Source organism: Leopardus geoffroyi, chromosome E1 (assembly GCF_018350155.1).
Source record: "Leopardus geoffroyi isolate Oge1 chromosome E1, O.geoffroyi_Oge1_pat1.0, whole genome shotgun sequence".
Lineage (NCBI taxonomy): Eukaryota > Metazoa > Chordata > Mammalia > Carnivora > Felidae > Leopardus > Leopardus geoffroyi.
Window position 1 is genome coordinate 40,290,296 of NC_059330.1, and position 16,619 is coordinate 40,306,914.

The 16,619-nt window shown below is 52.5% G+C and overlaps 1 protein-coding gene across 1 annotated transcript; it reads right to left on the reverse strand.

Annotated features, from left to right (window-relative positions):
• Window positions 1-650: 650 nt before the first annotated feature.
• KRT9 (keratin 9) lies at window positions 651-6,498 on the reverse strand. The gene is made up of 8 exons (XM_045491007.1): window positions 5,908-6,498; window positions 4,727-4,809; window positions 4,452-4,608; window positions 4,016-4,177; window positions 3,168-3,293; window positions 2,819-3,042; window positions 1,875-2,440; window positions 651-781 (listed from the first exon to the last, which is right to left on the reverse strand). The coding sequence occupies exons 1-8, from the start codon at window positions 6,496-6,498 to the stop codon at window positions 762-764; spliced, it is 1,929 nt and encodes a 642-aa protein (XP_045346963.1). The 3' UTR covers window positions 651-761.
• Window positions 6,499-16,619: the final 10,121 nt, after the last annotated feature.

A 16,619-nucleotide genomic window follows, 5' to 3' on the forward strand; every position in this document is an offset into this window, starting at 1 on the left:
TATTTCCCCTGCTTTTGAATCTGGCCAAGGCTGGGAGTTGTTTTGGGCAGTAAGATAGAGCCAAAGTGACTACTCTGAGCCCAAGCCCCAAGAGGCCTTGCACACTACCACTCACTCTCCTGAGACACTTGCTTGAGCTAGCCAACTGGAGGATGAGAAGTATGTGTGTCATTCACCTCCAGCACCCCCAGGCAGCATGTAGCCAAGCCCCAGAGGCAGACCAGCTAGCCAAATTGCAGTTGGCCACAGATGCTTGAAGGAAAATAGAACTGCCCAGTCTAAACTACCAACTGCAAAATCATGAGCTAAATAAATGATTATTATTTTAAGCCACTAAATCGTGGGTTGCTTTGTCACAAGCAAAAGTCAACTGATAGAAAACCTGACCAACACTTTGCAAAGTGGATTCAGTTGATTCTCCCTTCACCTCCTTTCTGTTCCTTCTTAATCCCAAAGAACAAATGAGTCAAAGTCCAAGTTTGATTTGCAGTAGGAAAGCTTTATTGGGAAATTGGGATCAGGCAGGAAGTGGGATCACCCCCAGACCAGACAGTTGGAAGAGAGGTCTCCCCAACCCTCCTAGGGGAGGGAGCCAGTGAGCAGCCAGAGGCACACATGCCCATTCAGCCCAGTCCCAAATGAGCCCTGGGACTCGTTGCCAGCCATCCTTGATGTCAGAAGGCAATAAGCAGGCTTTGTCGGGGGGCTGCCCGTCTGGGGGACACTCAGCTGAGGCGGAGCCAAAAACATTTACAGGAGCTCTAGTATCGAATCTGATAGCCTGTAGAGAGATGGAAGAGAGGTAAGGGTGAGAAGGGAGGACTTAGAACACGAGACAGAGAAACCAGGACTTAGAGAAAGATAGGCAAACTGAGAGCGAGGAGACTGGAGCTCAAAGAGCTGGAAGGACCTTGGGGTCCTAGTGGCCCCCATCCAATTCCTAAAGCTCTCCTGCAGCAGCCCTGACTGATACTCTCCCATTTCTGAAGATGAAGTTTCATGAGCCTGGTCCCTCTTCCATTCAATAGACTTATTAGTACATTTCTTGGATATTGAGGTAAGGATGGCCCAGCCTCTGCCCATACATGCACATCCATGGCCCTGTGGTTCCTCTTGTTGCACAAAACCACACCAGACACTCTAGACAAGGACAGCTTCCATGCACCTCAAGGTTTCTCTGAGCTAAACATCCCCAGTCATGTTACCCAGACTTTTTACTACAATTTCATATAATTCATAAAATTCAACATGCACAAGGGGAAACTTTCTCTGACCTAGGGACCACTCCACGGTGTGACTCTTACATTAGACTTTTCTGTTCAGTGTATGCCCCTTTAGATAGTTGCACCATATAACTGACTTGTATGAGCCAACCACTGACTACAGTACCTGAACCTCTTTTCTACCGGAAATGTTGCCAATCCAGGTCTTCCCATCCTCATGATGATGGAAAGTATTGGCTGTGGAGACCCACAGAGCTGAGTTCCTCATTTATTGATTGTATGACCTTGAATAAGCTACTTCTCTTCTCTGAACCTCATTTCCCTTATCTCTAAAATGGGAATAATAATACCACCTCATAGGGTGTTATGGGAAATATATAAGATAATGCACAATTTCCAACCAAACTCCTAAGCTATGGAGACTCAGGCCATGTAGATTTGGTCCTAGCCTCACCCAAAGGTTTGTCAAAATTAATGATAATTAAGAAATAAGGGCAAGTCTATAACACCTTACTAGAGACCTCCCTAAAATTTAGCTCTGTTCAGAGTATGTATCCCCTAGAGAAGCTCAAAGATACTCAAAAAGGGGTGGTACCATGACAGCTTAACACTCGTGCCTCCCTGACCCCATGAGCTAGAGTTGTCCCTTACCTTGTGTATCATCACATTCACCAGATTTTGAGGAAGAGGACTGGGACTGAGATGATCTTCCACTTCCTCCTCCATAGCTGCCACCACTTCCGCCTTTGGATCCACTTCCTCCTCCGTAGCTGCCACCACTTCCTCCTCCAGATCCACTTCCTCCTCCGTAGCTGCCACCACTTCCTCCTCCAGATCCACTTCCTCCTCCGTAGCTACCACCACTTCCTCCTCCAGATCCACTTCCTCCTCCGTAGCTGCCACCACTTCCTCCTCCAGATCCACTTCCTCCTCCGTAGCTGCCACCACTTCCTCCTCCAGATCCACTTCCTCCTCCGTAGCTGCCACCACTTCCTCCTCCAGATCCGCTTTCTCCTCCGTAGCTGCCACCACTTCCTCCCCTACCTCCACTTCCTCCTCCAGAACTACTTCCTCCACCATAGCTGCCTCCACTTCCTCTTCCATGGCTACCTCCACTTCCTCCCCAGGATCCTCTTCCATGACTGCCTCCACTTCCACCATGATATCCACTTCCTCTGCCTCCTCCAGAGCGCCTTTGTCCAGATTCATGAGATTCACTGAGAATGAAAGATAACACAGAGAGAAAATGAGAGACCCCACTACATATACAAGGATGGACCTGGACAGAGTCAAGACCCAAATGTGAATCTTCCTGAGTTTTCCTTCTGCAAGCTAGAGGACAGACTAGGCTGGCACCACAGCTGGAAAGGAGAGCCTCCCTCTCCCTGGAACAAGGAGTAGTCCCTTTTCTCATTGTTACCAGCCTCCTTTCCCAAAGCCCAGATGCCCTGAGGCTCCCCCACCGAATGAAGAAGTCCTCAACCCATCAGACCCTGTGTACAGGAACTTTCCCAACTGCCTGTGTCCAGAGAGACAGATGCAATGTCAGGGACTTGTAAATTCCTAGGGATTCCACAGAATCCTGGGGCACCTACAAGTCCTCCTGGCCACCCTCAAGGAGGCTGCGGTAAGTCGCAATTTCCTGCTCCAGCCGTGTCTTGATGTTGAGCAGAACGCTGTATTCCTGATTCTGGCACTCAATCTCTCCCCGGATCTCAGTGAGCTGAGCCTCCAGGTTACTGATCTGCTCCTGCAACTGCTGCAGCTGGCCACAGTAGCGGTTCTTGGTGTCTTCCAAGGACTTCTCCAGGGCTGATTTCTAGGGGGCATGAGGAGGCTATAAGAGGGATGTTACATCATAGCTCCTCCCCTTCCCACTCCTGGGGATTATGTCAAGCCTCCTGTGCCTCACATTGGCAGAGGGTCTAGAGCAGAACAGCCAACCTTGCTGAGCTGAGACTGAAGCTCAATCTCCATCTCCTGGATGCTGTGCCGGAGCTGGGTCACCTCCTTGTTGCTGGACTCCATCTCCCGGCCACTATTCGTCACTTCCTGCTCCATCTGGCTCATCTGAAAACCCAAGAACTCAGTGAGAACCAGCCTGGACCAGAAGCTGCAATGGAGAAGGTTCTGCCCCACTCACCCGGACCTTTGCCTCCAGGACCAAGAGTGAGCCAAAACCAAAGACAAGTTATCCTGAGTCCTGGGTCTGCTAGCCAGCCAGAGTAATCCAATTCTCTCAACTTAACATTCCTTCTCAGCAAGGCTCTAAGATTCTTCACACTTGTCCCCAAACCACCTTTCTAACCTCATTTCAAACCGACCCCCAAACACACACACACAAGCACACACACACACACACACACACACACTAGAGACCATGCCCTCATGTGCCAGGGTCGTGTGGTAGGCTCTGGAGGCTCAAGGAGAAAGGAAGACATCAGAGAGCTCAGTGTGGTATAAGAGGCACACCACGCACCTCTACTGGGGGGTCTGATAGCATGTAGTTTTACATGAGTTGTTCATGCTCTGCCTTTGTTCACACATGTAATAAATTGTGAGCTTCTTGAGAGCAGCAATCTTATTGGCTCATGTCTGAGACATTAGGACTTCACATAAAGCTGTCACTGACAAGCCACTCAGTGATCATGTTTGTGGGCAATGACTGAAGCTGGATGGAGGACAGCTGAACCGAGAGATGGAGGGGTGGGAGGAGAGAGGGATGGGGTGGAGGAATGGAGGGATGCATGGAAGAAGGAGAGAAGGTTGAATGGGCAGCCCGCTCTGCTCACCTGAGTCTCATATTGCTCTTCGATGTCCCTACGGTTCTTAGCACTGATCCTCTCATACTGCTCGCGCATGTCATTGAGGATCTTGGTGAGATCTTTGCCAGGAGCAGCATTCATCTCCACGTTGACATCTCCAGAGTTCTGCCCAGTCAGCTGATTCATCTCCTGCCAGGGATGATGGGTCTATGAGGTCAAGGGGTAGGATCCTCTCCACCACATTTTAGCCCTCCCTGCTTTCCCAGAGGTACAAAAAAGGGGCACAGTTGGGAAGGCAAAGCCCAACCACCACCATAGGCACTGCTAAGGAGGCACTGGGAGAGTGTCCTCAAAAGTCACGGAGAGGGTGTCTCCCAGGCAATGCCCCATAGCTGTCCCCCCATTGTCTTTGCACTTCCATTCCTCCCACTCCTCAATAAGCCATAAGTAGCCAGTATCATACATCCTCATGATTCTTCTTGAGGAAAATCTGTTCCTCCTGCAGAGACTCATACTTCATTTCCAGGTCAGACTTTTGCATGGTCAGATCATCCAGCACCTTCCGCAAGCCATTGATGTCAGCCTCCACTGCTTGTCGCAGGGTGTTTTCCATCTCATGCCTGCAGACCAGCCATGGGTAGGAATGAGCAAGAGGGCACAAGTCCCCACTGGGACATTTAGAGCACTAGGGGGTGGAGAAAGATTGTTGACAGCACAGGGAGTGGCAGCCGGACTCACTTCATCCTGAAGTCATCCAATGTCATGCGAATGTTGTCAAGATCCAGGAGAGTCTTATGGTTGCCCACTGTGGTGTCCAGAATCTAAAAACAGAGGAGACGGCATGGAGCCCATGCTCCTCTGCTATGACCCACTGCTGGGAAGGCAAGAGGCCAGGCAAAGCCATAAGAGATGATGGCCCCATCCGGGAAGATGCTTAAAACGTAGGAGAAGCTTCCAACAGCTGGTACCTGGCACATACCCCTCACAGACTTCAGCAAGGATGTTCAGTGTGACATTCATTCATTCATTCATTCAGCAAATTAGCTAAACTGAGAGCTCCTCAAGGACAGAGACCAAGTCTGGTACATCACTTTACCGGAGGCAACACTGAGGGTGGTCATTCACTAGATTGAGTGGATGAATAAGTGGATAGATAGAAACATGGCTGGATGGATGAGTGGGTATGTAGATGAGTGGGTGGTAGGAGGATGAGTAGATAAGGGCAGGTAGGGGGTATGGAAAAGTAGATTACTTCCATCCCCGGAGTTCTAGATCCTCTTCATCCCCTTAAACAACCAGCATGTGTGTCTGCGTCCAACTGGAAAGACCAAGACAGGCCCCTCTAGGAGCCCAAGAGAAGTAGGAAGGAAGAGATACAACTTCTAAGTTTCCCAAACTAGAAAGTTTGAAATTCTTAAAGAGTGAGAGGAGAGACACGCACAGATTACCTCCTCTCTTGAGCCACACGATCTGCTCCAAACAGGATTTTTTTTTTTCATATCATTACAGAAGTTTCGAACCAACAGGGACAAGAGCTGGTCTGCCCATCCCATGCATTAAATGTGTAGGAGAACAGATCCAGAGAGGGCATCAGGTTTCCCAGAGAGGGCATAGTGAATTGATGGCAGACCCAGGACTGCATCACTGGCTCCCAGGGCAGTGCCTCCATCACTGTGCTCCCTCCACACTGCCTCTCCATTCCCAACTTAGGGTCAGGCCAAGAGGAGACCCCCCACGACCAGTCCCAGGCTCCCCCATGCTAATCTAAGCCTGTCCTCTCTTCTTCCCAGACTCTGAAAGTTGATGAAGCATGTGAGTGTGTGTGTGTGTGTGTGTGTGTGTGTGTGTGTATGAGAGAGAAAGAGAGAGAGACAGAGACAGAGACACCAGGAGAGAAAGATCAGAGTTTCCCCACCTACCTGGTTCTTGAGGTCTTCGATGGTGTCATAGTAGGGGGAGTAATCCTTTTGGAAGGCCATGGGTCCCTGCTTGTTATACCACTCCCGGATCTTACCCTCCAGTTTATTGTTGTCTTCCTCTAGTGCCTGCACCTTATCCAAGTAGGAGGCCAGCCGGAAATTGAGGTTCTGCATGGTGGTCTTCTCATCGGCGCCCAGAATACCACCAGCACCACCATCAAAGTCACCGCCAAAGCCCCCAGATCCCCCAAAGCCTCCTGCAGAAACGCCACCAAAACCAAAGCCTCCTCCAGATCCACCCCCAAAGCCCCCTCCAGACACACCACCGAAGCGCCTGGAACTTCCACCGAAGCTACCAGAACTAAAACCACCCCCAGATCCTCCACCGTAGCTGGAGCCAAAACTGCCACCACCTCCCCTCCCGCAGGCCCCGGAGCGCCCCCCTCCGTAGCTACTGGAAGAGCTGAATCGGCTCCCTCCTCCAGCGGCCCCTGAGGAGCTGACGCGACCGAACGAGGACATCATGCTGCCCCCGCCGCCCCTGGAGCTGCCTCGACTCCGGTAAGAGGAGGAGAATTGTCTGCAACTCATGGCTGGCCCTGCTGCAGCTCGTGGGATAGGAGGCAGTCGTCAGAGCGCTGCTAGTTCCCGAGTGCAGGGTACAGGGCTGTCCCCAAGGCTTCTTATACCCCCAGCTGAAGGTGGCATGCCTGGGTGTGCCCTCTGTCGGCACCAGCCTCCCCCCACAGACCTGAAGGAGGTCTGCGATGGCAGACGGCAGTGCCGCCCAGGCTCAGCGTCCTTCTCTGACTCCCCGGAGGCAGCCCAGCCTCTCTCCATTGTGTGGGGTAATTTGGTGATATTAGGCTGTCAGGGGGACCATAAATCAGCTCTGCCGCCAAGGGGGTGACCTAGATCCTGGAGTTTGGTCTCCAGCCGGCCCGGCAGCAGGTCTGAGACTTAGCCCCTCTGGGATAGGAACTCCTAGGAGTAGAGTCTTCTCCCCCACTGATGGTTATCACCTTGTGCACCCCTCCCTGCTCCCACCTTGTGCCCACTGTGGGTGGGCTAGGACTGGGGGACCACGGGGTCATCCCCAAGGATGGAGGAGGCACAGCCCCAGCCCACAGAGAGCTGCCAGTGATGGTGGGAAGCCCAGCCCCTGCCCTCACGGAGCCCCAGACTGATGGGGAACCCGGTCCTTGCTCTCAGAAACCCCAGTGTGACGAAGGAAGCAAATGACATGGCAGGAAGACCACAACACAGCCACATACCCACCAGCGCTCGGAAATAGCAAGCGGTGGTCACACAAAGGACGTGGGGAGAAAGACTGAATAAAGACAGTTGTACTGAGGCTGACTGACCTTGGAGCAGGAAGGCAAGGGGCTCCACTGTCCTGATCCTTCAGCAGGGCCCAGCAGCGGGTATGGAATTGACCTTGGTTGACTGCCTAGTCCGTACTGAGCCCTGAGGGATACAGATGTGTGATTTCCCAGCCCTCCTGGAATGCGCAAGCCCCCTGCTCCTGGCAGAAGGTCCGAAGCATGTTCTGGTGAGCAGGGCCAGGAGACAGCGGTAAGAAAGGCAGTGGACTCTGGTGCCAGACTACCCGAGGCAACCCCCGCTGCCCGCTCACGAGCTGTGTGACATGTGACTCTGCCACGTTATATAATTACTCGGTGCCACTGTTCTCTCCTCTGTGAAAGGATGATGATAATGGTGTGCCCATCTCCTAGGAAGAGACGCTTGAGAAGGGCTCCAGAAACGGTTTCACCACCTCTGATCCTTCAGCCCCAGAGGCCCTCTGGACTCTGCCCCCTCCTGGATCTTTACCATCAGCTCGCAGCGGCTCTCCCTGCCTCGCTCAGTCCGGACTCCTCCCCTGGGGAAAGTGGTCTTTCCCGACCTGGGTGTGACCACAGTTCTCCACTGACTTCCCTTCACCCCCAAGAGAAGGTCCACACTCTTGACACTCAAGGCCCAGGCCAGTCTTTCCATTCCAGCCTGACCTGCTGCCGTTCCCCAGACCCCCTAACCAAATCACGCAACGCTCCCAAACACCCTTCAAACCTCAGATGATGCTCGGGGCTTCCAGTTTGCTCCAGTCCAAATATCCCTCCGTCTTTTCTACCCAGAGACTCCTACTCATCTCTAGCGAACCATCTGTGTGCCCCCTCCTCCGGGAAGCCCTCCTGCGTTCTCTCCCTCTGGCTTTGCACTTTGCTCCATTGCAGTTTCCCGTGCTTATGCATCTTGTACTTGTCCTGGTGCCCAGCACCATGTCTCGTCCAAGTAGGATCCCAACACATATGGAATAAAGGAATGACGACCGGTCATTCCAGTTAGGAGGTGCTAAGAGCTGAAAGAGAAATAAAGGTGAAAAGAGAGAGGCCAGGGTGGTCAGCAACAGCTTCTGGAAAAGGCAATGACCTCTGTGCTGTAGCTAAAGGATGCTTAGGCTTCACAAAGGACCAGTGTTTCTTGAGATGCTTTTAGGCAATGCACAGAGACTCTGCTAAATAATAGAGTCACATGGTAAGAAAACATTCCCTTTTTCCATTTTTCAATTTTCTGATCAGTCAAGGAGAAAATCTCAACTGGACTCTACAGCCCCTTCAACACCTGTCTGTAACTGCCGATCGTTGTTTCACAGACCAAAGCTGGCCTTGGGCTCAGAACCTTCAGGAAGCAACAGTGTCTAGTTAAGTATTTATTTCCTTCCATTTCTGGCAAGTGATTCTGGTTTTCATTTTTTGCTAGTAATAGAGTAATAAAGGATTTCCTTCATAAACATCCATTTGTTGAAATGGGTTGGTTGAGTGCCCAACTCTTGATTTCAGCTCAGGTCATGATCCCAGGGTTGTGGATTCAAGCCCCAAGTCAGGCTCCACACTGAGCATGGAGCCTGCTTGGGATTCTCTCTCTCTCTCTCTCTCTCTCTCTCTCTCTCCCCTCTCTCCCTTGCTCGCTCTCTCTCTCTTTCTCTCTCTAAAATTAAAAAATAAGGGACGCCTGGGTGACTCAGTCGCTTCAGCCTCCAACTTTGGCTCAGGTCATGATTTCACAGTTCATGGGTTTGAGCCCCACATTGGGCTCTGTGCTGACAGCTCGCAACCTGGAGCCTGCTTCAGATTCTGTGTCTCCCTCTCTCTCTGCCTCTCCCCCGCTAGAGCTCTGTCTCTCTCTCTCTCTCTTTCAAAAATAAATAAATGTTAAAAAAAATTTAAATAAATAAAATTTAGGGGTGCCTAAGTAGCTCAGTCAGTTAAACGTCCGACTTCAGCTCAGGTCATGATCTCGCAGTCTGTGAGTTCGAGCCCCGCATCGGGCTCTGCGCTGACATCTCAGAGCCTGGAGCCTGCTTCAGTTTCTGCGTCTCCCTCTCTCTCTGCCCCTCCCCCACTCGTGCTCTGTCTCTCTCTCTCTCCCCATCAAAAATAAATAAACATTAAAAAAATTTTTTTTTTAAATAAAATTTTTAAAAAGACATGAAAGGTGAACAGATGTACCAAAATGCATTAACTATTTAAATGGGCAGTACAAAATATCAATATTAAATATTAAATAAAACATTAAACAGGTGATACATAAAATATTGAAGGCATTTCGTGAATGCCTAACACACAGGAAACTCTTAGACTGAAGTCGGTGGCAAGAGTGTTGTTTGTAAACCTTTCCCAGGTTCCCGCCAAGCTCTGCTGGTGACCCCAGCACCTGCCATGTGATTGGAACCCTGGGAAGGCCCCTTCCTTTTTACCTCCTCCCCTGATCCCCATGAGCTGCTGCCACTCTGGGATGCAGAGCCCAGGTCTCGGTGCCCGAGCTGGATGGAGGAGGGGTCGGGGCAGCCAGGGTGAACAGGGGAGGCAAAAGCTAGCTGAGCAGCACCCCTGGGGCCCTGCGCATGCGTCCTCTGCAAATGCATTAGTGCTGGGGGCTCCTGAACATCCATGCCTGACTGTGTCGAGGCAGTTGAGACCTGCCTGCCTGACCAGAAGGTCCCAGCGGGGGCACCTCTGCCCAGATGGCTCTAGTGACAGACGACCCTTACCCAGCCCTGTTCCCGAGCCCTCCAAACCCTGCCCCCAGCCACCTCCTCAACTCCCCCAGCTCCGGGCTGGCCCTAACCCTCCCTCAGCTCAGAGCTGCAGGCTGTAATCCTCAGACTTCCATTGTGGCTACACAGGAAGGCCAGGTCGCCCGTGGGGACACCCAACTCCCAGGGGACCAGCAAGGCAAGGACTTAACAGGCCATGTGCTCCAGGTTGACTGTCACCTCCGGCTGTCCCCTGAATTTTGGACTTATCTGGCCAATTTTCTGCCTGCATTGAAGGAACCCTGGTCACTGCCAGCTCCCCTCCCTTCCCTGGGTGCTAAGAGGTCCAGGCCTTTCTCCCACATCTGGGCCGCCCCTGCACATCTCCAGTGCCTGCCACCCTCTCCTGAGCCCTTGCTCTCTCTCTGCGCTCTCCATCTGGCACTCCTCATCGGGGCTCAGGGAAGCAGTGGTGTGGAGAGAGAAGGGGCTGCCTCCCGGCCGCACTCTCCCTACCCTGGGGCCTTGGCCTGTTTCTTCATGAGAAGCCCTTCCATACACAGTTGTTGGGGCCATAAAGACAGTGCATGCGTCAGGCCCGTCTGGAGGGGTCCCTGGATGAATGTCCAGCTACTCCCCATGTGCGGCCCTGCCCCCCCCCCCCACCCCTACCTGTCCTCTCCGCATCCGGTTCTACTTCCAATGCCAAGAGCAGCTTGCTGTACTGGACCACCCTACGGCCCCGAAAAGAGGCCCTCCTCCAGAAGCCCCTGGGTGCCGTCCCTTCCCTCCCCCAAGTTCTCTGTCTGGCACAAGGACCCAGGCTGCACGAGATCGGTTCAGGGACGGGGGAGGCTGACAGATCCCTGGCCTTAGTGAGCGATTTCTTCTGGGCCATGTGACATGGCTCACTCTCCCACCCTCTCAGGGCCCAGGGGCTGCCCTCTGAGTCCCACCTCGACCACCTCCTGCAGGAAACCTCCAGAAGGTGAGCGAGAAATGGCGCACACACAGCCCAGGGACCCGAGGAGGAGCGGCCCTGCCTCTGCCGCCCCACACGCAAGACTGCCACCTGCACCCACGGTTCCAGCCCGCGCGGAGCAAGCCCTGCCTGCAGAGGGGGAGTGGGGGGGAAGGGGCTGCTGGGACTCAGGCAGGCAGAGGGACAGACAGGGAACCAGATCCCACCTGCGAGGTGTCCCCATAGGGCAGGTGTTAAGGGGACTGGGGGGATGAGGGGACAAGGACAGGCTTCCACTGGCCACAAGAGCCCTGCTGCTTGCCTGCCACCAGCCGCTCACACCCCAGACTTGCTGTGTCATTGAGCCCCAGGTGGGGCCCAGGGAAGGCCCTTAGTCATCCTGCGTGGCTGCTTGGGCGTGGCGCGTGGGCCCGCCCCTCCATTACCTATCTAGGCAGGGACTGCCCACTGGCTCAGCGCCAGGTGCCTGCACCTGTTCTAATTCTTTCCTCACACGTTAAGTGCCTGCCATCACCCCCACTTAACCAGACCCCGTGACACCAGGGGTCATGGGCAAGGGTGCGAGGGCATACCTGGCAAAGAGGTTCAGGGCACTAGCTTTTGGAGCCGGACAGGTCTGAGTCTGAAGCCAAGTTCTCCCACTCAATTTGGGAAGAGTCGCTTCCCCTCGCTGAATCTCAACTTCCTCACTGTAAGTTTGGATTCATCGTTTCTTGAATATTTACTGTGTTCCAGGCATTGTCTTGAGTGCTGGGGATAAAGTGGTGAGCAAGCCAGACAGAAGCCCTACCTACCTTCTTGGACAGTTATGGGATAAAACAGACCCTCAAGAATAAAGGTATATATGGGGCGCCTGGTGGCTCAGTTGGTTAAGCACCTGACTTTGGTTCAGGTCATGATCTCATGGTTCGTGGATTCGAGCCCCTATGTTGGGCTCTGTGCTGACAGCTCAGAGCCTGGAGCCTGCTTTGGATTCTGTGTCTCCCTCTTTCTTTGCCCCTCCCTTGCTCTCACTCTGTCTGTCTGTCTCTCTCTCTCAAAAATAAATATTCAGGGGCGCCTGGGTGGCGCAGTCGGTTAAGCGTCCGACTTCAGCCAGGTCACGATCTCGCGGTCCGTGAGTTCGAGCCCCGCGTCGGGCTCTGGGCTGATGGCTCAGAGCCTGGAGCCTGTTTCCGATTCTGTGTCTCCCTCTCTCTCTGCCCCTCCCCCGTTCATGCTCTGTCTCTCTCTGTCTCAAAAATAAATAAAAAACGTTAATAAAGGGGCGCCTGGGTGGCGCAGTCGGTTAAGCGTCAGACCTCAGCCAGGTCACGATCTCGCGGTCCGTGAGTTCGAGCCCCACGTCAGGCTCTGGGCTGATGGCTCAGAGCCTGGAGCCTGTTTCCGATTCTGTGTCTCCCTCTCTCTCTGCCCCTCCCCTGTTCATGCTCTGTCTCTCTCTGTCCCAAAAATAAATAAACGTTGGAAAAAAAAATTTTAAAAAAAAAAAACGTTAATAAAAAAAAAATAATAAATAAATAAATAAATAAATATTCAAAGAAAATTTTTTAAAAAAGAATAAAGGTATATAATTCAAAACTGGGGTGAGTACTATTGGTAGGAAAATGGGGAGCACATGACAAAGGTGTGACCCCATCTGGGAGATCGGGGAGGGTCTCTCTGAGAAAAAGACACTTCAGTGAAGGTGAGTAGAAGTGCCCTCGGGAAGATACAGATAGCATGTGCAAATGTCCTGAGGTGGGAAGAAGCAACGTGACTGCAAAGGCAGAAGGCCAGTGCGGCCAAAGTGCAAGGTTTAAAAGAGCTAATGTAAAGCTGCTGGTGTAGGACCAGCACCTAATGGGACATTTTCCTGTCAGTGGCATTGTGCCTGCCCCCTACCTTCCCCCGGAACCTGGTGGACAGCTCGGGTTCTCAGTCCTCTCTCTTCTTATCAGTCTACCCCTCTGGTCTGCTGAGCCCCTAGTAAGACCGAGGACCTATGCTCAGTGGGACCGGGAAGGAGAGGACACAAAGGTTGGAGGATCATGATTTCTTCCATCAGGAACTTCCACGGCTCCAGGCAAGACCCCCATTGCTTTGCCTGCCCTATGGTAATCTTCACAATTAATCCTCACAATGGTTGAATGAGGTAGATACTAACTTTTTTTTTTTTTTTTAATTTTTTTTTCAACGTTTATTTATTTTGGGGACAGAGAGAGACAGAGCATGAACGGGGGAGGGGCAGAGAGAGAGGGAGACACAGAATCGGAAACAGGCTCCAGGCTCCGAGCCATCAGCCCAGAGCCCGACGCGGGGCTCGAACTCACGGACCACGAGATCGTGACCTGGCTGAAGTCGGACGCTTAACCGACTGCGCCACCCAGGCGCCCCAGATACTAACTTTTAAATCATTTTACAAGTGTCTAAATTGAGGCTCAGAGAGGCTGAGTGTCTTGGCCACAGTCACAGAGCTAAACAAACAGAAGGCGGAACACGGTTTGTCCTGCTGTGAGTGGGAGCTAAGATGGACACGGGCTCAGGGCTCCCTCTCCCAAACTCACACGCCTTCTGGGTCTCTCTCTGCTTTCCCCCACTTTGTCTCTCTCCTTGTTTCCGGCTGTCTCAATTCACCAAGTTCCTCCACATGTAAATTTCAACAACTATGTATGAGGGAGGGAAGGAAGGAGGGAAGGAAGGGGGGAGGGAGGGAGGGGGGGAGGGAGGATCCTCACTGCTTAATCCCAGCCCAAGGCCTTCATTATCTTGTCTCTCTCTCTCTCTCTGACTCTGTCTGTATGCATTTGTTTCTATCTCTCTGTGTCTTTTGCCCCTTTCTCCCATGCCAAAATGCCCCCAAAGTTCGTCAGAGTACCTCAAAGGAAAAGGCTTCCTTTCCCCAGTCTGGCCCTACAGCTAACAGTGTCTCACAGGAAGGCCCCGGCAGGAAAGTGCCGGCCCAGCAAAGGACAAAGGAGGAGCTGCTCGTGTCTGTCCTATCTGCCTGAAGCCAGGCCATTGCCCTGGAGTCCCTAGCGTCCTCTTGTCCCCTCTGTGGCAACATCTAAGCTCAGTGAGGTGGGCCAGGCCGGGACATCAGGACGTCCAGCCTCCGGGGCCTCAGGCTTCCTTGGGGCTGCCCCCTCTGACGCTAGCCTATAGGACTAGTTGGCTACGTTGCCCAAACCAGGTCATCTGTGGCCTCGGGGAGGGGCCTTTCACCAGATCCGATAACCATAGGGAGATGTGCCACTTGGGCCTGTAGAGTTCCCAGGGCACAGTTTAAGTTCCTCTCACAATAAAAAGTCAAGTTTCTCCCACAAACTAACGAGGACCCAGAGTTTCAAGGTGGGCTTATCCCATAAGACGGAAACCTCGGAGTGAGTTGGGAAAAAAATTCATGCTCGTCCCCTGGGGCTCTCCGTTCCATCCCCTGCCTGAGAGAAAACACACAGGAATGGAGCGCAAACCTGGTCAGGGACCAGAGGCCTGAGCACCGGGTCCACTTTCAATCTGAATGACCTAGAGTAGGCCACTGTGGCTCTAAGTTGAGGAGGTTGGAAGAGCCGTCTCCCTGACCCTCCCAGCACTGCCCTTCTGCGCCCTGCGCTGTGCGAGGGCGGTGAGAGAGGATGGCTCTTCCCAAATTGCGGAAGTGGAGCCAGAGGGTCACGTGACCTGCCCCGGGCCTCTAAGAGGCCATTCCTCCTACCTCCACTAGACTGTGCTGTGGAGTCACTTTCTCGGTTTCCTGTCATTCCGATCTGGGGTGGTGGGAGGGGAGGCAGTCTCGCCATTGTCAGAGTGGCTGACCCAGGTCTTCGGGTGTGTTCTTGTGGTGCCAGGCCTTGTGGGCAAGAGCGCTGGTCAGCAGCAGGGCCCAAAGTGTTGACTCTGCTCTTCCCAGTGGGGTATGATGGCAGGGGACCCCAAGGAGGGGTGTGGCCTCCATGAGGGACTCTGGTAGGCAGCTCCACCTGCTCTTTTTTTCTGGGGCCCAGATAAGGTGGAAGTCTCTCGAGGCCCATGTTTGAGCTCCTCGCTTCCCACTTCTGACCCTGCTGTCAGCCAGGTGGCCTCCAGCCGCCATCATTACTACCCCCTATATTCCCTCCAAACGTCAATGGCAACCAGTCAAGAGAGGAGGAAGCTCACCCCACCACCTTCAAGTCTAAGAAATCTCACATTCTATATTCCTCTAAGGCAAATCTCTTTCGGGGGTGGAGAAGCTTTAATCTGCCACCACCTCCAAGACAGAGTGATGTCTGGGGATTCTTACGCAATCTGGAACATTCTAGGCTTCAGTCTTCGTTGGCAACCGCTGAAAGGTTTTGCTCTTCGTCCAGGTCCGTGTGGCCTCCCAAATGTGAACTTTTCCCCGGGTTTCTGCCACATGTGAGCTCATCGTCCAGCTGGGAACACTAGACCCTAGAGTCCACCATCCTCGGGGGGTAACATGTGACCCTCTGCACCAGGGCACTATCATTCTTAGGACCACCAAACTACCCCTTCCCAGGATCCAAGGAAACTTTTCCAAACACCCTCCTCCCTGAGTGGCCTATCCTCACATACCTCCAAAACTAAGCATCCGTCCCCAAAATGACACACCCTCCCCCAGAGATCACCCCAGATAAACTCTTCCTAATGACAAAACTCAGGTAAAAAGACACCCCAGAGTTTCAGGAGCACAAAGCAGGCCTCTCTTCCCTGGGGTGAAGATGAGGCGAGGAGAAATCAACATCACTTCATTCCAGTTCCTAACAACTCACCCTTTTACTGTACCATTTATAGAGCACTGACTATGTGCCAACCCCAAAGCTAAACTCATTGCCTGCATGAGATCATTCTATCTACCATTGGCCTTATGTGGCAAGCATTTTCATTCCCCATTTTGTAAAAGAGGATCTTGTCCAAACTCTTCCATGCTAGTCAGTGTGGGAGCTGGGACTCCAACTCAGGGTGTCTAAGTCCAAAACCTAGGCTTTTAGGTCCCTTGCTCTCAAGGACTAAGTCTTTCTTTAACCCACGTCCCATCCTTGGCTCCCCCGAGGAGTTTCATTCACACAGCCAAATGAATGAGCTCTTGAAACTGACACAGTGACTAGTCAACTCTTTCCTAGCTCCGGGCAATGAGCCCTACCCACCTCTGGAATTTTCACTAGCACTCAGATGATCTTCCCCTTCCTCCTCCTTTTCCAGCTCCCTACAGAAAAGAAAAAAAGACACTTCCACCAGGGAAGTCTCCTGCGACCTACAGCCCAGGTTCTTACTGTGCATTTACTTGCTGGATTCTCATATTAACTTCAAGAAGCAGAGTTCCCCACGCTTGGTAAGTGGGGAAACAGACTCTCCGAGATCACAGAGATAATACAGAACAGAGTCAGGGTTAGAATCCAATCTGTCTGTTCCCGAAGCCTCTAAAAATGCCCTCATCATGGATGGCAAATCACCACACACGAGAGAGGTAGCTCCCCCAATATTACTCACAGCTGTGCCTGAGCCTGCACTGTGCCAGGTTCTGTGCTGGTGGCCTTACGTGCATTCTTCCAGAAAATCCTCACAAAAAGCCCATGAGGTAGGTACCGTCATTGTGCCCACTTTATGGATGTGAAAACTGAGGCATGGAGATGGTAACCAACCTGCCCTACGTCAACTGAAAGTAGGCAGTTTCTATCCCAGCTCTAGAGACAAGAAAGAGCAGGTGGGATGGAA

What these genes read in the sequence shown, in the direction of transcription:
- KRT9 (XM_045491007.1), bottom strand. Translation starts at nt 6,498, where the DNA reads ATGAGTTGCAGACAATTCTCCTCCTCTTACCGGAGTCGAGGCAGCTCC. An exon ending in TTCAGTCTCAGCTCAGCAAG is followed by an intron (nt 3,043 to 3,167) that starts GTTGGCTGTTCT and finishes CATGCCCCCTAG; the next exon opens with AAATCAGCCCTGGAGAAGTC. An exon ending in TGAATGTGATGATACACAAG is followed by an intron (nt 782 to 1,874) that starts GTAAGGGACAAC and finishes ATCTCTCTACAG; the next exon opens with GCTATCAGATTCGATACTAG.